This window comes from Desmodus rotundus, chromosome 5 (assembly GCF_022682495.2).
Source record: "Desmodus rotundus isolate HL8 chromosome 5, HLdesRot8A.1, whole genome shotgun sequence".
In the NCBI taxonomy this organism is placed as follows: domain Eukaryota; kingdom Metazoa; phylum Chordata; class Mammalia; order Chiroptera; family Phyllostomidae; genus Desmodus; species Desmodus rotundus.
The window spans coordinates 13,646,193-13,668,292 of record NC_071391.1 but is presented as its reverse complement, the minus strand read 5'-3'; the positions used below and the strand labels follow the sequence as shown (position 1 = coordinate 13,668,292).

General features: G+C 63.1%; 4 protein-coding genes across 20 annotated transcripts in view; 2 read left to right on the top strand and 2 right to left on the bottom strand.

Moving 5' to 3' along the window:
- The window catches only part of DGKZ (diacylglycerol kinase zeta), a 40,904-nt gene extending 34,343 nt beyond the window's left edge, over window positions 1-6,561 (top strand). For all 9 annotated transcript variants that reach the window (XM_053925337.2, XM_053925336.2, XM_053925338.2 and 6 more), the window contains 17 exons: window positions 161-239; window positions 444-499; window positions 637-699; window positions 804-877; window positions 961-1,072; window positions 1,414-1,613; window positions 1,801-1,901; window positions 2,013-2,092; window positions 2,177-2,246; window positions 2,390-2,430; window positions 2,909-3,048; window positions 3,800-3,831; window positions 4,058-4,101; window positions 4,557-4,677; window positions 4,781-4,814; window positions 5,127-5,226; window positions 5,789-6,561. In XM_053925337.2, the coding sequence (XP_053781312.1) occupies window positions 161-239; window positions 444-499; window positions 637-699; window positions 804-877; window positions 961-1,072; window positions 1,414-1,613; window positions 1,801-1,901; window positions 2,013-2,092; window positions 2,177-2,246; window positions 2,390-2,430; window positions 2,909-3,048; window positions 3,800-3,831; window positions 4,058-4,101; window positions 4,557-4,677; window positions 4,781-4,814; window positions 5,127-5,226; window positions 5,789-5,905 (1,464 nt within the window). In that variant the 3' untranslated portion in view covers window positions 5,906-6,561. The remainder of the gene's footprint in view (window positions 1-160; window positions 240-443; window positions 500-636; window positions 700-803; window positions 878-960; window positions 1,073-1,413; window positions 1,614-1,800; window positions 1,902-2,012; window positions 2,093-2,176; window positions 2,247-2,389; window positions 2,431-2,908; window positions 3,049-3,799; window positions 3,832-4,057; window positions 4,102-4,556; window positions 4,678-4,780; window positions 4,815-5,126; window positions 5,227-5,788) is intronic.
- A 1,126-nt stretch (window positions 6,562-7,687) lies between these two features.
- On the top strand, window positions 7,688-9,602 carry MDK (midkine). The gene is made up of 5 exons (XM_024559061.3): window positions 7,688-7,795; window positions 8,072-8,148; window positions 8,291-8,458; window positions 8,575-8,736; window positions 9,324-9,602. The coding sequence occupies exons 2-5, from the start codon at window positions 8,073-8,075 to the stop codon at window positions 9,347-9,349; spliced, it is 432 nt and encodes a 143-aa protein (XP_024414829.1). The 5' UTR covers window positions 7,688-7,795; window position 8,072; the 3' UTR covers window positions 9,350-9,602.
- A 60-nt stretch (window positions 9,603-9,662) lies between these two features.
- CHRM4 (cholinergic receptor muscarinic 4) lies at window positions 9,663-16,820 on the bottom strand. Its single transcript, XM_053925342.1, has 2 exons — window positions 16,779-16,820; window positions 9,663-12,402 (listed from the first exon to the last, which is right to left on the bottom strand). The coding sequence occupies exon 2, from the start codon at window positions 12,371-12,373 to the stop codon at window positions 10,937-10,939; it is 1,437 nt and encodes a 478-aa protein (XP_053781317.1). The 5' UTR covers window positions 12,374-12,402; window positions 16,779-16,820; the 3' UTR covers window positions 9,663-10,936.
- A 3,733-nt stretch (window positions 16,821-20,553) lies between these two features.
- AMBRA1 (autophagy and beclin 1 regulator 1) overlaps window positions 20,554-22,100 on the bottom strand; it is a 172,037-nt gene continuing 170,490 nt past the window's right edge. For all 9 annotated transcript variants that reach the window (XM_024558712.3, XM_024558715.4, XM_024558714.4 and 6 more), the window contains one exon: window positions 20,554-22,090. In XM_024558712.3, the coding sequence (XP_024414480.2) occupies window positions 21,594-22,090 (497 nt within the window). In that variant the 3' untranslated portion in view covers window positions 20,554-21,593. The remainder of the gene's footprint in view (window positions 22,091-22,100) is intronic.

Sequence of the window (22,100 nt, the reverse complement as noted above, 5' to 3'; positions counted from 1 at the left end):
TGAGGCGGCAGGTTGGCTGGGAAGGGCTTTCGGGTAGATTTTGTGAAGTGTAGGAGAGGCCTCTGAAGACATGGGCTGAGCACGCACACTGCCCGTGGCCTGGAGCAGGGAGGCATCGCTGAGGCCTGACCCTCATGGCAGCCCCTTGACCTCATTCCAGCTGCCTCTGGACGTCTTCAACAACTACTTCAGCCTGGGCTTTGACGCCCACGTCACCCTGGAGTTTCACGAGTCTCGAGGTTGGCAGTCTCTTGTTGAGGGGGCCTGGGAGGCTGGGGAGGCAGGCACCTAGGAGTGTCCCTGAGAGGGTCATCCCTTAACCGTCCCCCCTGCCCCCCAGGGAAAGGCATCCATTCCCAGCCCGCCCTCCCCACCTGAGCCTGGGAAGCCCCAGTGGCCCCAGAATGACTGACTGTCCCCCATTTTTTGTCACACCCCCCCAGAGGCCAACCCAGAGAAATTCAACAGTCGCTTTCGGAACAAGATGTTCTACGCCGGGGTGAGTCTGGGGTCTGCCAGCCCAGCAGCACCCTCCTCCCATGCCCCCTGCCCATGTGTATCAGGCCCAGGACCCCTGGCAGGTGGCGGTGAAGGAAGGTCCCAGTCACCAGATGACGATGCCTCTGCCTCCCACAGACAGCCTTCTCCGACTTCCTGACGGGCAGCTCCAAGGACTTGGCCAAGCACATCCGAGTGGTGGTGAGCGGGCCGAGCTGCAGGCGGAGTGGGCAGGCCCAGCAGGGCGGGAAGCCACCTCAGCTCCTCACAGGCATCCCCAACACCCTCCCTGCTCCTGCCTCCAGTGTGACGGAACCGACCTGACCCCCAAGATTCAGGACCTGAAGCCCCAGTGCATTGTTTTCCTGAACATCCCCAGGTGAGGCGGGCGCTCTGTGTGGGCCCTGCGGTCCCCGCCCTGCAGGACCGCCCTCTGAAGCCCATGGCGCTGCCCCCCCCCAGGTACTGCGCGGGCACCATGCCCTGGGGCCACCCTGGGGAGCACCACGACTTCGAGCCCCAGCGGCACGACGATGGCTACCTCGAGGTCATCGGCTTCACCATGACGTCCCTGGTGAGTGGGCCAGGCAGCGCCCGCCTGGAGGCTGGGCTCACTCTGTGCCTGCCCCGGTCCCTACAGTGCCCAGGAGCTCGGCTCCAAGATGAAAAGGGGGGTGTCACCAAACCTCCCTTCTCTGACTGGGGGTGCACTGTCTCCTCTCTCTGACTTAAGAGTGTGTCTCAGCCTTTCTGTCTGTGGGGACACTGTCTTCAACCCCCTGACTGGGGTCTCACCCTCCCTCTCCCTCCATTGGGGTCAGTCTCTACATTCTGGGCAGAGCCTCCCAGGCAGGAGCAGGGCTTGGGGCCCCCCACACCGCCCTGGTGCCTGACCTGAGCCCTCTGTGTCCACAGGCAGCGCTGCAAGTGGGTGGCCACGGCGAGCGGCTGACGCAGTGCCGTGAGGTGGTACTCACCACGTCCAAGGCCATCCCAGTGCAGGTGGATGGCGAGCCCTGCAAGCTGGCTGCCTCACGCATCCGCATCGCCCTGCGCAACCAGGCCACCATGGTGCAGAAGGCCAAGCGGCGCAGCACCACCACCCTGCACAGCGAGTATGCCTCCTACACAGCCGTCCAGGCCCCGGGCCCACAGCCAGACGCTGCCCCTCTCTGAGCTTTGGCTTCCCCAACTGGAAAGGGGTGAACAGTCCCTCTGCCCCAGGGCATTTGGGAGGGGACACTTGGGTGGGTTCCTGGGCAGGGCCCTTGCCGAGCCCCTTCCCGTCACCCTTGCCCTCAGCCAGCAGCCAGTGCCCGAGCAGCTGCGGGTCCAGGTGAGCAGGGTCAGCATGCACGACTACGAGGCCCTGCACTACGACAAGGAGCAGCTCAAGGAGGCCTGTGAGCGGCATGCGGGGCTTAGGGGGCCTGGGGAGCGGAAGAGCCACTGAGTCCCCTGAGGGGCGGGGCAGTGGGATATGGCCAGTGCTGACCGCTTACTCTGCTCTCCAGCCGTGCCGCTGGGCACTGTGGTGGTCCCAGGAGACAGCGACCTGGAGCTCTGCCGTGCCCACATTGAGAGGCTGCAGCAGGTGAGGAGCGGAGGTAGGGCCTGCTGTCTCCTCCTGTGCCAGGTCCCGTTCTCACCCAGCCCTGGCCTTTGATTCTCTCAAAAGGAGCCCGAAGGTGCTGGAGCCCAGTCCCCAACGTGCCAGAAACTGTCCCCCAAGTGGTGCTTCCTGGATGGTGAGTGGCCCTGGAGGGCCAGCTCCTGGCCGTCCCAAGCCATGTCCTGCCTCCTCCCTGGGGAGTCCGGGGTCAGGGCAGCAGAAGCCCTGGGCTGGACCAGGGCCTCCTGGATCCTCAGCCAACCCAGTGTCTCCCCACAGCCACCACTGCTAGCCGATTCTACAGGATTGACCGGGCCCAGGTGAGCGCTCACAGTCCTGCTCCACAACACCCCGCGTCCCCTCCAGAGGCAGGCCCACCCGTCCTCATTCATGTCCATGGATAGGGCTGGCCCTGCCCTCCAGACTGGAGCACACAGGGCCAGCATCCCAGGGAAAGGGGGCCAGTGTACCCAGGAAAGGCTTGCTGCTGGGGTATGGGGCAGGGCCTCATAGCACAGGTGCCATCCGGAAGGACTCAGAGCAAAAAGCACTGCTGGCCGGGGGCCAGGCTGCCTGGGTAAAAGTTCATCTATGGGAAGGGGCTGGCAAGCCAGAGGGCCAGGTGGAGGGAAAGTTGAGGGGCGAGGGAGGGGAAAAAGGGCCAACAGGGTCACTCACCTGGCTGCCTCTGCCAGTGTTCACACCCATAGCAAAGGCTTCTCCACATCTGCCAGCGTGGTGGCCACCTCACCCCACCACCGCTGCCCTGAACCCCGGCCCTGGCCTCCCCACCCACAGGAGCACCTCAACTATGTGACTGAGATCGCACAGGACGAGATTTATATCCTGGACCCGGAGCTGCTGGGGGCATCGGCCCGGCCTGACCTCCCAACCCCCACTTCCCCTCTCCCCACCTCCCCCTGCTCACCTACACCCCGGTGAGTCCCAGGGCTCCTCCGGCCCCCAGCCCAAAGTCCTACCTGTGAGGCAGCAGCTCCTGAAGCCCTGCTCTCAGCCACAGCCACTTCCCTGGCACCAGCGTCACGCTCCAGCTGTCAGCCTTTGTGGTTCCACCCAGTCCAGCAGGCCCTGTCAGCTCTCCCCCAACACCTGACCACACCCCCATCCAGGCCGCATGCCCCTGGCCTCCAGCCCCACCCTCCCCAGCCTAGAACCTCTGCCTGTGCCCTGCCGTCAGTCGGTTGCTGCAGGTACACAGCCCGAGCCTGCCCTCCCCTCCATCACCACAGTCCAGCCCTATCGCCTCTCAGTTCTTTGGGGCCTCGAGTTTGCCTGCTCTGCACCTTCCCCATGCCTCGCAGAGCTGGCCCCCACTCACACCTCCACTGGGGGCTTCTGCCCTAGAGAAGTCGCCTGGGGAGCCCCATCTGATGTGGCTGTTCAAGCACACTACCCCACCTCACGTTCTTCGTAGCACTTCCTGCTCGCAAAACCCTTTATTTATTTGTTGACTTGTTTGCAGTCCTGGCTAGAATGTGAGCTCCCTGAGAGCCAGTTCTCATCCACCGTGTTTGCTGCTGTATCTCCAGTGCCTGGAGCAGCCCCCCTATAGGCAGGAGGCACTCAATAAACTGTTGAAAGAATGAAGGGTGCCCCTGTTTGGGGCTGGGAGGGGAACCAGCTGGCCTGTGCCGCAGCCAGGTCACATCTCGCCCCGCTCTGTTGTAGGTCACTGCCAGGGGATGCTCTGCCCCCTAAAGGTGAGGCTTCTCCCTGGTCAGGAGGATGAGGTTGGTGGGGAGGCGGGCCCATGCTCTGCCTCACGCAGACACACCTGTCAAGGTCCCTGGGGTCACATTCACCACGAACCCAGCCCTCAGCACACATGCCCCGTGGCTCCCTTCTCTGCACATCACCTGTGTGTCCACGTACCAACACAAGCCCAGGCCTCCAGCCCTGGAGTGTAACAGGCAGGTGTTCCGGCAGGTGAAGAGCTGGTGGAGGCTGCCAAGAGGAACGACTTCTGTAAGGTACTAGCACCCTGCCCTGGGCAGCCCCCTCACCTTGGGGCGGTGCACCTAGTGAGCCAAAAGCTGGCCTGTTCAGAAGCAGTCATCTGTCATCATCTCACCCTCAGCAGGGTTTCCTTGGTGATTGTCCCATTCCACCTTGCCCCATCCAGCCCGTGACCTGTGTCCCTGCATAGGGGCTGCCTAGCTCAGGATGCCTGTCCCTGGCACTCAGGAGTGAGTGTTCGAGGAACCAAAGGCTCCAGGGCCTGGTCGTACCTCCGTCCTAGGGAGCCCACGGGCACTTTGGCTGAGATAAGCCCATTGTCTCTCCCCTGACACCCCCGAAAGACCCCAGCAGCCCCTAGGGAGTGATGTGTGTGAGCATGCCAATGTCAGACCTGTGGCCTGTGAGTTGGGGGACATTTCTGGGGCTGGAAGGGGTGGCCAGGAGCCCAGTCCTGCTCCTGCCCTAGCTGCAGGAGCTGCACCGAGCCGGGGGCGATCTCATGCACCGGGACGACCACAGTCGCACACTCCTGCACCACGCGGTCAGCACTGGCAGCAAGGAAGTGGTCCGCTACCTGCTGGACCATGGTAAGCTACACCACTGGGCACCCTCCCCCACCCCCCAGGCTGGGCCGAGGCAGAAGGAGGAGAGGCTGCCAGGCCTCTGACCTGCCCCTCCCCTCTCCTCCAGCTCCCCAAGAGATCCTTGATGCTGTGGAGGAAAAGTGAGTATCTGGCAGTGCAGTACCCTGGTTACCCTGGAAACCACCCACCTTTCTCTAGCCCTTCCTGTTTTGTCTGGTGGGAGCCCATGAACACTTCCTGGCCACATCTGCCATCCTCTGGGTCACCTCCCCCTGCCTTTCCCGCTGCCCCCCCAACACCCTCCACCACCACCCCAACCCCCTGTACTCCCCAACCCCCCGCGCCCCAGGCCAGGGCCCCAAACTTCCTGCCTTTTTCTGATGGCCCTTGGGAGACATATGGGAGGGCCCAGAGGACTGGATGGGGTCCACAGCCAGCCCCTGTTCCCCCAGTGGGGAGACCTGTCTGCACCAGGCGGCAGCCCTGGGCCAGCGTACCATCTGCCACTACATCGTGGAGGCAGGGGCCTCGCTCATGAAGACGGACCAGCAGGTGAGCAGGCCAGCAGGGTGGGCAGGGAGTCCACGCTGGTACAACCGATGCTCTCCCAGGTCTGAGCCTTTGCGAGAGGGGAGCCTTAGGAGAGGGCCACCTCTGGGGAATTGGAGCTATTCCTCAACCTTGAGAAGCCTGGACCGGTGTGCTCTCCCTCCCTGGAGCACGCCTGTGCCTTCCCTCCCCGCCCCTCTACCCCTACAGGTGTGCCTCTCCTAAACCCTAAGGGACCACAAGAGACTTGCAACCAGGGGAGCAGTGGGCAGTGGCAGCTCCCCAGGGCTAACCCCCTGGCCTGTCTCCAGGCCCCCTTTCCTCTGACTTCCCAGTGAGCCAATGCAGCCCTGCCCAGACTCTCCTGTTGCTGCTTCTACCCTAAGCCCTTCCTTGTTTCACTGTTCCCAGCTTTAATAAACGTACTCTCAAGATCAAAAAAGAAAAGAAACCTGAGCCAGCAGGGCTGGGGCTGCCCAGCCAGCCTGCAAGGCCCCCCCTCCCCCACCAGCAGCCAGAGGGAAGGGCCCTGCCTCTCGCCAGCCTGACTAGCTCCTCCCTCCAGGGCGACACTCCGCGGCAGCGGGCAGAGAAGGCCCAGGACACGGAGCTGGCCGCCTACCTGGAGAACCGGCAGCACTACCAGATGATCCAGCGGGAGGACCAGGAGACGGCTGTGTAGCTGAGGCCAATGCTGAGGAGGGGCAGGACCCGGTCACAGCAAGAGCCCCCTCCTTGCCCACCTCACTGCCACATTCCAGTCGGACAGCCACGGGGTGACCCATGCTCCAGGGAAGGAGCCCCGTGCTGCCCCCAGAGGAGCCCCCCAAACCTAGGGCTGGACTCTGAGGAGTTGGGGCATCTCACCTGTTCCCCTGAGCCCCGGCCTGACCTGGAGGCCCACAGGGGAGCAGGAAGCTGGACTGGACTGGACTGGACTGGACTGGGCAGGCTTTGGGGGGCCAGGCCAGGCCACTGCAGGGCGGCCCTCGCTCTGGCCAGTGCCCTCCCTAGAATTTAGGAGCCAGAGGGGGATGGCAGATGGGCTCGAAGCCCTATCAGGGAGCCTTCCTAAATCACCTGGTCCTCAAGGGCCCCTGCTCGGAGGCTCCTGGGGGGGTTCAGTCCTCCTGCTGCCCTGACCCCACCCTTCCCAGGGCTTCCCCCCAGAACCGGGAGCCTGCTGCGCTCTCCTGCCTGCGGCCCTGCTTGGCACCTGCCCCAGTGACCCTCCCCAGTCATTTCTTTGAGGACTGTGTGGCCTGGGGGTTGGGGTGGGACTCTCACGGTGACTTGTTTACAGCTGGGTGTGACTCAGTAAAGTGGATTTTTTTTTTCCTTTCTGCGTTTCTCTTTTTGAGGGAAAGGTCTTACCGAAGTAACTGGGTCTGCTGGGTTATCTTCAGAGTGGGGGCACTGGGTACTGTGGACCCACTTTCCTGGGGGGTCTGGGTCTCTTTAGGGGGTGGGGTCTCAGGCCTGACCGGGACCTGACCTCTGCCGGGCTGCCTGGTGTGGGGCGGGGGGGGGGGGGGGCGGGGGGGGGGCGGGGGGGGTGGGGCGCGGCACCACTGAGTGCAAAGTTTCTCCCGATTCCTGCTTCCCGCGGGGACGCTAACAATGAAAGTGAAAGAGGTGGGGCGGGGTGGAGGGCTGGATTCACGGCCCCTTGGCCGTGCAGTCTTGGGCAAGCCCCTCCCCCAGGCCTCAAAGCTCCCGCTGTTTAGGTGGACCCAAGCTCCAGGGTCAAAAGGGCAGGCATGCGCTGCCGTGGCAGGGGCCTGGTCTGGAACTTCTCAGACGGCCAGGGTCAGCTCGGAGTCTTCCTAAATGCAGGCCCGCGGTTCCAACTCCTCCGCCTCCCCGACCCCCTCAGACCTATGCTCCAGGAAAGGCGCTGCGCCCCCACCCTCGTCCCACATGCTTTCTCTGGGGTTCCCATCCCAGGCTCCCAACACTGAGCAAAGCACCTCCCTGCCCACTTGGCTGTCCGACGAGGGGCAAACGCGCCTTTCCAGCAGCACCGGGGCGCTGGGGGCCAGCAGGCCCTGGGGGGCACCGGGGACTCCAAGGCCGGTGCCGCACGCAGGCTGAAACGCGTGCCCCGCGGCGGGCCGGGTTACACACCGGGACTCCTTGCTCCCTCATGGTCCCCATCGAAGGCTCCGCCGCCCTAAAAGGAGGCTCGCGTACTTTTTGGAGTGGGGACTGCCCCTGGGAGGGGGCAGAGGGCCAGGGTGGAAAGCTGGGCCTGCAGCCGGGGACCTGGTATCAGGGTAAGACGGAGGCCTGGGGCCGGGAGCGCAGGAAGTGGGCTGAGGGCACCGGCAGCGGGAAGCCCGGGTGGAGACGCCAGGAGCGCCAGGCGAGAGTGGAGGCGGGGACACCGGGGTCGGGGGCGGCGCGGGGGATTTTAAGGGGAGGGGGGCGGGGCGGGTCCTTCTTCGGTGGTGGGGGGGCGGGGGCCCATGTGACCGGCTCAGACCGGTTCTGGAGACAAAAGGGGCCGCAGCAGCACGAGCGGGACTAGACGGGCGGGCGCGGGAGGGAGCGAAGCACCGCTTGGCAGCAAGTGAGTGCGTGCGCTGGGTCGGAGGGCCGCCGTCCTGGGTGGAGGCAGGGGGGGGGTCTGGGCTGTGCTCCCTGCTCGGAGCATCCCCCGGGGGCCCCCTCCCGGCTGTGTGCCCCGGCTAGCGGCCAAGAGTCGGCCCCTCTGGTTTTCCCGCGCCGCGTGAGCAGCTCGACCCTTTGGGCCCGGAAAACGGGAAAGCTGATGGGAGGTGCATGCACGCGGCTCCCCCGGTGGGGAAGGGGACGCGGGGTGCTCTGACCCTTGCTCTCCCCGCAGGATGCAGCACCGAGGCTTCCTCCTCCTCGCCCTCCTCGCCCTGCTGGCCCTCACCTCCGCGGTGGCCAAAAAGAAAGGTATGTGAGGTTTGGGGCTTGAAGGAGGGCCGGTGACCTCGGGGCTGGCCGCCTGGGTTCCGAGACCGGGACCCCAGGATGGAGTCCCTGAGTGAGTCTGCAGATGCCTCAGGCCCTGAGTTCTGTCCCCCGTGCGTTTTAGACAAAGTGAAAAAGGGCGGCCCGGGGAGTGAGTGCTCGGAGTGGACGTGGGGGCCCTGCGCCCCCAGCAGCAAGGACTGCGGCGCGGGTTTCCGTGAAGGGACCTGCGGGGGCCAGACCCAGCGCCTCCGGTGCAGGGTGCCCTGCAACTGGAAGAAGGAGTTTGGAGGTGAGGTGGGCGCCGGCAGAGAACAGGGAAGGGGGCGCAGCCTCACTGGAACCTGGGCAGGCCAGTGGGGGGAGGCCTTGGGCCGCCCAGCTCTGACCCCGGCGCTCTCCCGCCAGCCGACTGCAAGTACAAGTTTGAGAGCTGGGGTTCGTGCGATGGGGGCTCTGGCACCAAAGCCCGCCAAGGCACCCTGAAGAAGGCGCGGTACAATGCCCAGTGCCAGGAGACCATCCGCGTAACCAAGCCCTGCACCCCCAAGACCAAAGCCAAGACCAAAGGTCAGCCAGGGGAGAGGGGGCAGGGTCGCGGCTGGGGGCTGCCCCCACCTATGAGGGGAGTGGTTCCGCTGGAGATTTGGGGCCCTGGTGAGTGATTTGACATCTCTGCACTATTCACCTCTCTGTAGAGATAAGTGAGGTGGACATGGCCTAGGGTCCCGGGAAAGGCCTGGGAGGGCTTAGCTCTGTCACCTGGTCCGTCCCAGTGGAGCATTTGGTCAGCTCTGCCCTGTCCAGTTTGGAAGGGCTTCACTGTTCGCACTTCCTCCATCCCTCACCCTATTCCTGACTCCCAGCATCCCAGAGAGGCCAGCAGGGCAGAGGCGAGCCCGCCCACTTCCAGATGAGGAAGCGGGCCTTTCGCCCAGGGTTGCCAGAACCAGGGCTGGGATACTTGACCTGATCCCCAGTGAACATTTAAGCTGGGGGGTGGCCGCAGCATAATGGCTGCCCTGTCCCTCCTGTTTCCAAGCCCGCTGGTTGAGAACCACTAGGGGGCAGGATTTTCCTTCCCCTGATGTGCTGAGGGATCTTTCCTGGGTCACCTGAATGCGCTCTCCTAATGTGGTGTCTTTCTTGTTTTACAGCAAAGAAAGGGAAGGGGAAGGACTAGCGGCCAGGCCTGAATGCCAAAGCGCCCCTGGCCCACGTGCTCCCTCCCACAGGCCAGGACAGAGCCCACCAGTGCCTTCTGCTGTTCTTCAGCTTTATCGATCATGCCCTGCCTCCTCCTCTTCCTCCCCGCCCCACTGCCGAGTGCCCAAAGTGGGGTGGGGCAAGGGGTTCTGGGCAGCTTGAGCTTCCCCACAAAGGGATCTCATTCCCGTGCCCCTTTGTTCTCACCCAGAACGATGCCATTGCTAAGAAATAAATCCATTTTCTCCCAATAAAAGCTTTTTTTTTTTTTTAATATATAAAAGTCCCTTCCTGGGGAGTTTGCTGTAGTGATTTGTTGGGAGTGGGTGATGGTGGAGGGAAGAGAAGGTTAGAGGGAAAGGTGGCTTTCTTGGGGGCTTGCTGCTCCCCAGAAGCAGCAGAGCGGTTATGAACATTTCATTCAGAGCCTTCCACTGTCCTGTGAAAGGGGCCCCCACCAAGTGCCCTGAGCCTTTCAGTCCTAGTCTGCCGGGGGGCGGGGAGGGGGGACACCATGGCTGGGCAAGGGAACTCACAAGACTCACTTGAGCTGACACTCCCAGGCCAAGGTCCTTTGGTCCAGCCCACCGCCCATCAGGAAGGTTCTACCCACTGGGAGAGCAAAGCTGGGGGTTGCTGCCAGCCTTAACAACCCCTGCCCCCACTGGCACTGACGTCCCTGTGGGTAAAGTCCGTCCCTGTTCTGTCTCTGGTGACCCAGGCTGGCTTGCACTCTGCAGGGGCCACGGGGAGCCCTGCCCACCGCAGCCACCTTCACTCCATGTGACCTGGGACGAGCCCTCACCTTGGGGAGGGGGAGGGCTCTTCAGACTCCCACGGTTGCGCTGTGCTCAGGCTGGGACCTGGGAAACCTAACCTCAGTTCCTGAGTGAGATGCCCTCCTGCTGGCCCATGGTGACCTTGACCAGGGCCATGCTGCGGAAGGAGGGGGTGCCCCAGAGCCCACTCCGCCTGGCCTCCAGCCAGCCCGCCCACCTGTCCAACAAGGACCTGGCTAAGTGTTGCAGCAAGGAGAAATTTCTGCTCTTGGAGTGGTATTTGGGAGGAGGGGCGGAGCCTACATGCGGGGTGCAGGGGGCAGAAAGCACCGATTACAAAAGAATGGGGGACCCTACCCTTCCCTTCCTGAGCCTCCTTTCCAAAGCATTGGCCTCTGCTCGTCCCAAGGCGGGGCCTGGGCTTCTGCTCTCCTCCAGATGTCCATATTTCAGCCACACTGGTTGGTCCCGGTGGGGCAGGTCCCCACACACGTCAGTGCCCCCCAGCTCCCTGAGGCAGGGCCATAGAGGTGGACCGAGCAGTCCTGGTTCAGACACCCCCTGGGGCTGACCCTCCTGGGCCCGAGTAGAGAGCCGGTCTTCTCTCCAAATCCAGCCAGAGCCTCTTCCTGAGCCTCAAAGGCTGTTGGGGACCTCAGTTCTCCCCTTCAGCAACTGTGAACACTGAGAGGTGCCTTCAAATCCTGCCGCTACAGCAGCCGAGCCATGTGGTCCCCCAGCACACGCAAGCGACCACCAGCACCTCCTACGGCACCCCTGCCTGCCTACCTGGCAGTGCCGATGTTCCGATACTGGCACAGCAGCAGGTGCCTGAAGGTCTTTTTAAAGGTGGCGTTGCAGAGGGCGTAGCAGGCAGGGTTGATGGTGCTGTTGACGTAGCACAGCCAGTAGCCAATGGACCACACTGTGTCAGGGATGCAGCTCTGGCAGAAGGTGTTCACCAGGACCATGACGTTGTAGGGCGTCCAGGTGAGGATGAAGGCCAACAGGATGGCAAAGATGGTCCGTGTCACCTTACGCTCCCGGGCCGCCATCTGCCGCTTCTTGCGCACCTGGTTGCGAGCAATGCTGGCAAACTTGCGGGCCACATTGGCTGCAGGGCGCATGCCAGCTGGCGTGGCAGGCACGATCTCGATGGCTGTCACGCACTCGTTGCCCGTGTGCTTCGTCACAATCTGGATCTTGGACCATTTGGAGGCTGGGTTGAGAGCCCGCGGCTGTAGGCGAGGGGCAGGTGTGGCGGGCGTGGTGGTCTCTGTGGTCGACAGCTCTGTGGGTGGTCGTTCCTTGGTGTTCTGGGTGGCACTGCCTGAGCTGGACTCATTGGAAGTGTCCTTGTCAGCCACTGGGCGAGGCGGGGGTGGCAGGACCGGCGGCGGGGCCTCCTCCAGCTTCCCATTGCGCAGCTGCTCCCGAGAAGCTTCTCCCGGGGGGGCTTTCTTGACGCTCTGCTTCATCAGGGGGCTCTTGAGGAAGGCCAGAGTCTTGGCCTTCTTCTCCTTAGGGCCCTCGGGCCGGTGCTTGTGCACCCGGCTGCGGCTGGCCAGGGAGATGTGAATGTAGAGGACGGTCATGATGACCACGGGCAGGTAGAAGGCAGCGATGGCGGTGCCAAAGGTCACCGCCGGGTTGGACAGGAACTGGATGAAGCACTGGTTGTCGGGCACTGTCCGCTTGCCCACTACAAACTGCCAGAACAAGATGGCAGGCGCCCAGAGCACGAAGGACAGCACCCAGGCCGCAGCGATCATGAGGCCTGCCATCTTGGTGGTGCGCCGGGCCGGGTAGGTGAGGGGCTTGGTGACGCAGAAGTAGCGGTCGAAGCTGATGATGAGCAGGTTCATGACAGAGGCGTTGCTCACCACGTAGTCCAGGGCCAACCACAGGTCGCAGACCACGGCGCCCAGAGGCCAGTAGCCCTTGATGATGTACACGGTGTAGAGGTTCATGGAGAAGGCGCCTATGATGAGATCGGCACAGGCCAGGCTGAAGAGGAAGTAGTTGTTGACTGTCTGCAGCTGCCTGTTGACCTTGATGGACAGCATCACCAGGATGTTGCCCACCACAGTCACCAGGCTCAGCGAGCCCGTCACCGTGGCGATGAACACCATCTCCACGGTCTCGTAGCGGTTATGGGCGGACGAGACCAGGCGCACGGACTGGTTGCCCGAGCTGCTGTTGGCCGGGGTGAAGTTGGCCATTTTGGTCAGCAGGGCTGGGCGAGCGGCGTCTGGATGGGAAGGGGAGAGAAGAGGTGAGGGGTAAAGCGGGGTACACTGGGGTTCAGGGGACAGAGGGACCTCATCCTGCAGAAGCTGAGGCGACTCTGTGCCATCACTTCCTCCGTTGTCCATGCACCATGCATCGTTTATCAAGTGAGCTCTGGGGGCTGTGGTTATGGAAGTGAGTGCCACACACGACCCCCCCCACACGGAGTTTCAGATCCCATCCTACAAACAAGGGAGCAACAACAAGATAGTGCTGGAGAGAAAACGGGGCAGTGTGAGGGGCAGACAGTGACCCAGAGGACAGACAGGAACGCTCCCTGCTGGGGCTCAGTGGAGGGCTCGCAGGGGAGATCTGGAGGGTGACAAGGAGGCAGCCACATGAAGGGCTTCAGAAAGCGGCCTAGCCCAGGGCAACGGCAAGGGCAAAGGCATCGAGGCAGGTGGGAGGTAAGGACCGAGGGCCAGCGAGGTGGGACCTGTGGAAGGGAGTGGGGAGGGGCTGGGTGGTGGCAGATGTCGGGGTGTGACTCTGGTTGGAGGTGTTCGTTCACCCTTTGGTCAGTCCTAAACCCAACATTGCCAGGGGACCTGTTCCCCGGTCCCTACAGAGGCACCCGGGACAAAAAAGGATGTGTCAGTAGCTAACGTTTACTCTCCACCAAGTGCCAGAACCTTCCGACACTTTTCATAGGTAAGGACTCTTTCACCTGCACGACACACCTATGCGGCAGGTACTGTTACTTCTCACTACTTAGAGAAGAGCAAACAGGCACAGAGGTGTTAACCTGACCGAGGCCCCTGAGCTTCTGGACGTCGTGTTGCTGTCGCAGAGCTGAGAGTTCTGGCCGATGGAGGCCCAAAGAGTCACAGGAGCCAGGGTCCCGGGCTGGGAGAAGGCCCCCCAGAGGACCGGGGAGGCAGGATGAGAGGGTGCGGCAGAGAGGCTGAGGGCGCTAGGACTGGGCCCTGCGCTTTCTCCCACCCAGCCCCCCCCCCCCCCGCGCCCCCTTCCTCTCCCAACATGCGGGGGAGGCCACGCCCAGCCGCCCGCCCAGCTCCTTCACACCCGCCAACGCGAGCACCGTGACACACACGCAGGGGCCCCACCGCAGCCCCGCCAGCCACCGCCATGCACCCCGTCCTGGTGAGAGAGACAGCGGGGGGGGGTGGCTCACACCGTAGCCCCCGCTTCAAGGCCAGCGGGGACCGAGCTGCGTGGCCTTCGACAAGCCACTTCACCTTCCAGCACCTCTCTCGTTTGAAAAATAGAGAGGACTCTTCCCGGGACACCCTCCCCCGGAGCGCTGGAGACCAGCAGCTGGAGCTAAGTCCCCGGGTGACCCCCCAAAGCCTGGCCTCGGCCCCTCCAATCCACCATCACAGACACAGAGCCAGCCTCTGGCTGGGCACTTGGAAGTCGCTGCCCAAATCCTTGGTTCGCTGGCGGAGAGGTTCAGACCTGGGTGGTGTCCCCCCCACCCAAGGTCACAAATGAGCCAAGGGCAAAGACCAGAGAATGCCCCTACCCCGGTGTCGGTGTCGGACAGCCCCTTTCACCTCTGAGCGCCTCCGAAATAATATCCCAGGTGTCACCCTCTGAGCTGGGGTTGGGGTGGGGGGGCGCGCGCGGAAGCACTGGCTTGGAGAGGCTGCCCTCCCGGGGCCCGCGGGGCCGGCGCCAGGTGGGCGGAGGGACGGGCCTGTCAGCCGCCCACGGGACCACCTCCCCCCCACCGCCGCCAGCCTCTCGGGGGCCGCGACCCAGGCCCGCGGTCGGACGGGGGCTGGCGGGCCACAGAGGAAAGACACAGCTGCTATTGTTCATCGATTGCTAAGGGCGCGTCCGGAATCCCTCCGAGCTCTTTACGTAGGTTATCTGGTTTAATCCTTCCCGCAGCCTGGAAAGGCAGGTGATACTAGTGTCCTCGTGGTAAAGGTGTATCTTCCTACAGCTGAAGATAAATGTCAGTTAACTCGCCCAAAGTCAGTGTGTAAAGGACGGAGCAGGGGGGTGGGGGGTGCAGGGAGCGGTGGTGGTGGTGGGGGAGCAGCATTAGAACCCAGGAGTCACCTTCCCAACCCCAAGGTGCTTCCACTTCTCAGTTGATTTCCTGCCTCTGCTCTCTCCCCTTCGTAACCACACAACTCGGGGTGGGTCGGGGGAGACTTCGGGAGGGTCCCCACCCATTCCCTGCGCCCTCCCTCACTCAGCTTTCCCAGAACAGATCTCTAGTCTCCATTGGGGACATCTTGTCTCCAGTGAGGTGGCCGGTGGTTTAGCCCCGCTCTGGGCCCGCTTGGAGAAGCTGCCAGCTGTAGACGGGGCGTAACGCAGTGTCTCCCCGGCCCCCACCCCAGGTGTCTTTCTGAACCTCTCGAGTCTTCCGCAGACACCTTGACCAAAACAGTCCCTGGCGCTTTTCTCTGGGATCCAAGTGGCCTGGGACCTGCGGGAGCGAGCAGCCCCGCCCAGGGCTGTACGCGCCGCTAGATGGCAATGTCGGTCCCTGGGTGCCCGCTCGGGACCTATAGCTGGCTGCCAACCTTGGCCACCGCCCCCAACTCCGAAAGGACGGCGAACACTGAGGAGGCCCCAAGCAGGGATCCCCTCTCCAGGCCCCACCCGGGAGCTGCCCTTAGCGCCGCGCGGGGTTCCGTGGTGGGAAATTAAGGGCGCCCAGTTTCCATCCGGCACCGGGCGAGGAACGTGTGGACAGAAGGCGTGTTTGTTGGGGAGCGCGAGTAGAAGCTAGTAGCTGTCTGCATGTGCGTGTGTGTGCGCGCTCAGCCACGCCTGGATACCAGTGCGCCCCGCGTGCGTGTGAGCATGCCCATGCCATGTGGACACGTGCATGTGCATGTGTGTGCGTGCCTGGAGCGCTGTGGCCTGGGGGTTGCACTTGGTTCGGGTGTGCCTGCGCCTGTGAGCTTGTGCACACGAACAAATGCAGGGCTGACAGTAAGTGACCCGCCACATTCCAAAAGACTCTGCCAGGGAGATTTGCCCCAGGTCTTGGCTGTCTGAGCGCGGATAAGGGGTCGGGCCAAGAGCCGGCGTCTGGATCGCGCCGCGCCTGTGGTTGGGAGAGAATCCGGCGCAGGACGAAAGGCCAGACTACACTCAGGTTTGCGACGGCACCCCGAACTTGGCTCATTGTGTTAGCTGAGTGCTCGGCCGTGTAGTGCCCCCAACGCGTCGGTGCGGAGTCCCAGCCTTGAACTGACTTCTGTCGAGGGGCCGGCTGCTGGAGTCCCCGACTCGACCTTGCGGGACATCAGGCTCGGCTCAGCGTGCCCGCTGAGCGTTACCACCAGAGAGAGCCGGGGAGAGGGTGCAGGCAGCACCCCCATAACCAGGAGGCCCAGAGGGGCTTGGGTTAGAAAAGTGTAATATTCTTTTCCCACGCTCCTGACCCTGTCCCTCGCCGAGGAAGCACAGTGTGGCCCGAGTCTAGAGGGGCACCAGGTTTTTTGAGCCCGGGGATTGGGCGGGCATCCAGGGCCCGGCTGGGACTTATTACTGGGCCCATCAGGAGGCTCCTCCAGGCTGCCCCGGTGGTCGATGCGGCCCCATCTCTCCACTGCCCCGCCCTCCCCCAACCCCTTAGCTTGCAGTTCCTGCCGCCTCTGGGCGTGGGCACCGCTTTTTGCCGGGTCCTTGAGCTCTCCCATCCCCCTTTCCCAGACCAAACGGGAGCGCGTGCTCTGGACCCCGCGAGGGGTAGGGTGGGTTCTCAGGCTTTTACTCTAGGGCTCCGGGAACGCTGTGGCCCTTGGATCTGTCTCTGGAACGGGAGAGGAGACTCAGGAATTCAGGGAGAGGAAAGGGGTGCAGGGGTTTTGGCACCGACATTGTGCCTGACACTTCAATCACGGGGCTCGGGCTTTAAAGCTGGATCTCTCGGCTCTGGGCCTGGGCAACAGCAGGGTGGGTGGGGAAGTCCTGGAATGTGCCAAGAAAGGGCAAAGGTGCTTTCCGTCGGGGTCCAAGGTCGCCGGCTGCACGACTCCATGGCCAAGAGTGGGCTGGAAGCGCCGGGGGGCAGGGAGATGGGCGGGAAAAGGCTCTTTGGGCTCCGGTGCCCGGCAGAGCTGCCACTGGGAGGGCTGGAGTGCGGGGTCCGGCCCCGACGGCTGCCCCGGCCTCCTAGGGGGCTGAGAGCGGGCACACCCTACCGACCTCCAGAGGCGCACCTGGAGGACCCTTCCTTCCAGCGGTGCCCTCTGCAGCCCCTGGCACCGTGCTCGCCCCGAAGAAGCCTGGGGCCCCGTCTCAGTAGGACCAACCTCTGAGGAGCCTCAGAGGGTCCGGGAGCCCCGCATCCTTCTCCCCCAACCGAGTCCCCCCCGCCCCCGCGCCGCCGCGGAAGTCACTTACCAGACACCTCCGCCCCGCTCCACTCGCACCTGACAGACGGCGGGATGGGAGGGCGGCCCCGCGGGCCAGCGGGCGGGGCGGGCGGCCGGGCCGCGGGCCGGGGGCGGGGACCGGGTGCCGAGGGGCGGCCCCTGCTCCGCCCGCAGCTCCCGGCACTGTGGCTCCGACTCGCGCTCACGCTCGCACTTTTCCCCGAGCCGCGTGATGTCACGGGGTAGCAGCCAATCCTAGTGGGGCCGCGCCGCCCGCCCGGGGCCGGCCACCCAACGAGGACGCGCGGGGGGCACCACCCGGGCGTCGGGGACCCCCAGCTCCGCGCGCCCCTCACTGGAGCAGGCCGGCAGCTGCCCGCTCGGGCACTGTGGGGGCACCACCCACGGTCGAAAGAGCTGCTTAGCTGGGGGCTCGGACCTCCCGGAGGCTGGGGGGTGGGGTGTCGCGTTGTCATGGGGACGCGGCGCCCCCTCGCGGGCTGGGGTGGGGCGAGCGCTGGCAGCCCCGTCTGGCTGCGCTTCCCGCCTCCGCTCTGACCAGGCACCCAGGACTAGGCGACTGTCTCGCTCCCAGCCCGGACCTCGCTCCCTGCGTGGCCCCGTGCACAGCCGGACCACCAAGGCGCGAGTGTTCGACCCCGACCGGAGGTCATGAGTGGGCGGGGTCGGCTCCGCGGCCACGGTTCCGTCGGGGCAGAGAGCCGAGGGCCGGCAGTTTCCCACCCCGGGGCTGCGTGTAGGCCGCCGGGCAGCTAGAGGGGAGGGGCGCCGTCGGGGCTTGGGAAGGAGCTGGGGAGGGAAGAGCGGCGACGGCCCGCCCATCGCACACAACCCCCGCCCGCGCCCGCCCCCACCGCCCGACTCCCGGCTCCCTGCTCCCGCACTCCAGGCTGGGGAAGGGGTGCGCACCTTCTCTCCAGCCCCGGGATGGGATACGCAGCCCATCCAGCCGGGGCCTGAAGGGCGAGTTCACCGATTCCCGTGAGGGAAAGCTCAAGGTCACCTGGGCGGAGCCCGGAGCGAGACCCCAGAGGGCGAGCCACCGGTCTGTTGCGGTCTCCGGGAACCGCACTGGCCGGAGCCTGGGGACTGGTAGCCTTGCCTGAGCGGAGCTGGGGCGCCCGGGGCGCCCGAAGGACCGAGAGCCAGGAGGCGTCAGCACCTCGGAGAGCTCCACCTCGGCCCTGACCTTGCGGGCTCAGCTTCGCGCGACCAGGAACGAGCGCTTTCTGCCTCCCTCTGAGACGGCTGTTCCTGGGCCCGGCCAGGCTCGGGTTCGCCCCCCACGCCCGGGGCCCCGAGGCCTGTCGCCCCAAACTCTCTGAGCCAAACACCCGATTAACCTTAAGACGCACGGCTCCTTCTTTCGGAAAAACAACTCAAGTCCCGCCCCTCCTTCGCCCTCACCTAAGGGATGGGCGGAGGGCTGTGCGGGAGGTGGGGGGGGGGCGAGGCGGGTATGCACTAGAGGGGAAGCAGCAAGAGCTGCTGGAGAAGGGGCGGGAACGTGAGCCAGAGCCAGCGCTGCGGGGTCGCGGTGTGGAGCTGTCCGTGCTGAAAGCGGAGGTGGAGGTCGGTCTCCAGGGCTCAGGAGGGCGAGGGCTGGAGAAGCCATTGTCCTTTCCGTGAACGATCTGGTCTCCCACGATCCTCATCACCACGGGCGAAAGAAGTGCTATTGTTCTTGCCCCCACTTCACAGGTGAAGAGCTAGGTTCAGTTGGCTCATAAAGCAATTAGATGTCAGTCCTGCGGGGTGTGTGTGTGCGCGCGCAGGAGAGGAACAGGGGGGCGGGGGGGGGGGGGGTGGTCAGAAAGAAAAGTCGGATGGGGAGACGAGCAAGGCCAAGACCTGGAGGCCGCAGAATCCAGAAATGTCTCCAGCCGCTGGCTGAATTCCCCCACTGTCAGACAAAGCTGCCCCAGTTTCTCTGCAATCCACTATGTGGGGCGGCCACTGGCCTCCCGCATCCCAGAACCCACAGTGGAAACGTGCAGAGCCTCTCCGTCTTTGGTCCCACTGGGTCTACAACTTGGCCCCCCAGAACTTCTCTGGATCTACTTCCTCGTCTCCAAATGGTCTGCCAAGCCACCCTGCTGACCCCACAACCTTGCTATGGCTGCAAGGGGCCCCGCAAGAGCCGAGCCGAGCCCCTGGGGAGGCTCTACCTACCATGCAAGGGCTTTCTAAGCAAACAGGTTGGCGTAGTGACAGGAAGGTGCTGACAGGGGCCTCTGGCAGGTGGGGCTGGGTTCATCCTTGGCCAGAAAGGGCAGAGAGGTGAGGCCAGGCAGGGCCAAATTTCAATCACCTCAATCACAAGGATGAATACCCTTTTCCAGAATAATAGAGCAAGTCAGGGTCCCACGTGGATTCAAATCATGGCTCCACTGGTTGTGTGGTCCGGCGGTAACACCAGGACCTGCCTCATGGAGTTTTCGCGATGAGGACTGAGAGGTTGGTCACTCACTGAGTCCTGGGCACATGGCTAACACTTGATATGTTCATAGTCCCCACTGTCAGACCCAGGGATTCTTCCTCGATTACAGTGGGGCCCCTTCTTCCATCTGTCAATACACAGCTCCAGTCGCACCTCTGTGAGGCGGCAGGCCCTAAGCAGTGCTCTCTGAGCTCAGAGGACTGGAGATGACAGAGCTGGAAGCGACACAGGTTGCATCATGCAAGCCCTGCATCCTCCTACAGGGGAGGAAAGTGAGGCAGAGAAAAGGCAAGTGGCTTGTCTCAGGTCACACAGATAGCTGATATTTTAGTGCAGAGTCCACTGTTACATATAACTTTTTAGAAAGTTCTAGTGTTCCTAAATATGTAACTCTTCACATGGTTTTTTGTATTACTTGCTTGCCCACTTAATCTTGCGGTTTTGTCTCTTGTTGGGGTAGGATTTATAATGACCCACGGTGTCTGGGACAGAGTTGGGCACACAAGAGATACTTGAGAAGTACTTGTTGCTGGCAAAAGCCCTGGGCTGGCTCAGGTTTTCCTGTAGACCTCTAAGATTTGGGGAAAATACCATTCTGCCACTTTTCTCTTTTAAGATTTTATTTTGGGGGGTGGGGGAGAGAGAAACAGCATCCATCGGCTTTCACATGCCCCCAACTGGGGGACTGGCCCACAACCCAGGCCTGTGCCCTGACCAGGGTTGAACCAGCAACCTTCTGGTTTGCAGGACAACTCCCAACGCACCGAACTGCACCAGTCAGGGCTCCCTCCTGCCACTTTCGAACTGGCTTGAAACTTACCATGGCCAAGACCTATGAATAGAGTAGGCCCTTCAGTCACTGCACGGAGGACACAAAATAGAGACCTGAAGGGTCAGCAAATGGCACTTTTGTGGGAGGCCTGCAGATGAGACCAAGCACCCTGCCTGGCCAGCCCCGACACCCATTATGGGTGGTTTCCCAGAACTGGAAGGTCCAGCTTTTTGCCAGTTACATAGTCCTGGGTAGGAAGCAATCAAGACTGAGTGACCTTCTGTCATTCCAACCTACACACCCACCACTGCTGGAGTTGCCCCATGCCTTAGCAGGCTCAAAGGAAGCACACAGCGGTGGTACTAGAGATGGGATAACAAAGCCGAACTGGCAGCCCTTACCTGAAAAATGTTTTCTGCTGAGGTATCAGACAGGGCCCCCACTTAGGGCAGCAGCACTGAAACAGTGCCTGGGAGAACCTGGGCCCAGCTCAGTTCAAAGACCCCCTTTTGCCCCACTCCCCATCATCACCCCCTCCGCCCTCCTCCACAAGAACAGAGAGGAGCCTGGTGAGGGGCGTGTCATCATTTTAATGATGTAGATCTTTGGTGTTTCCCTCATTAGCAGTCAGACCATCCCCTCTCCTCCCACCCAATGTTTCTCTATCATGAGTTACAAACAAAAGAAATCACATTTCATACTAAGAACAGAATAATCAGAGCCTTGATTTTTCCACTAGAAACTACACGTACAGTTCAAGATTCCACATGCAACACCTTAAATCACAGACCAAGACCTCACATTCTGACCTGGAGTCTCACCCCTCCCCAGCCTTGGGCGGGCTTTGGCCTAGGCTCAGGTAATACTGACACCCATAGGCGCTGCTCTGAGATCCTCGGGTCGGGGGGGGAGCTTGGTGAACAAGCCTGGGGGCTGGCCCACCTATATCCCCTACTCCTCAGTAAGGACCTGCGCACCACCCCCTGACCCCATCCTGTATCAGGCAAGCAAGCCCTTCGCTCCACGGTTGTCCCCACTAGCAAATGCAGGCAGCCCCTGTCCTCAGGACTCTGGGAGACTGGCCTGACCCATGACAGCAGTCTCTGTGCAGAAGGGTGAGAGAGAGGCTGAAGCTTGGAAGGCTCTGAGCCAGAGATGGTTTTGGGGAGCTGGGCTGCTCCTCTTGATCTGCAGGTCCGGGTGGTGTGGCCCACACAACAGGTAGACACCGTACAGGACGGTTTGGCCCAGACCTGGAAGACTGTTCCCCTTTCCGGGGCTCTCTGCCCAGGGCTGAGTCCCTTGAGCCCTGTTTCCAGGAGATAGTGGGATTCATAGCAGGAACACCCACTTCCTCCTCCATTCACACCCAGCACAGTAGTGTGGCTCCCCTGGGCTCCAGACCCTGGAGGGTGCCAGTCCCCCCACAAGGCAGGCCTTGCCCAGTTGACTGCCTCCTACCCACTGACTCCGACTGCCTCTCGAGCCCCACCCTCTCGCTCTGGTCCCGATGCAGCCCGCAGCTCTTCCGCGTGCACAGTCCCCAGTCAGCTGTGAGGTCCGACTTCTGCTCAGCGGTTTGAGGGAGGCACCAGTGCGCACGTGTGTCTCTACCTGTTCCGAGGCTCCCCACCGGGCGACGCAGATTCCCCCCCGCTGCCGCCGCCACTGTCAGGAAGGTGGTTGTTATTGGTCAGGTCGCAGTGCAGGGCTGGTCCCTCAGTGCTGGGAAGGGGGCCGGGGGTAGGGGCAGGGGAGGAGGACAGCAGGGTGGGCTGCGGGGGCTCCCGCCCAGGGGTGCCGGGCTGGTCCCAGGAGACTGTCCGGGGGCTTAGGCCTCGCTCTGCCAGCTGCCCTGATTCCGGGAGCAGTCCCCGAGAGGTGGAGGGCTGGGGCGAGGAGGTGCGGGCGGCCCCGGGCTCTGCACCCGTCTGGGAGCTGCGGTGAATGCGGTGGCTGACGATGATGTTGTTGCCGAAGCCGCCCATGGAGGCCATGGTGGTGCTCTGCTCCCGCTGCACCACGGCTGTCATGCCCCCTTCGGCCATCAGCCGCTGGATCCTGCTGAGGGCGTCTTCCCCGCTGGCGCCATACTCCGAGCCCTCGCCTGGAAGGTG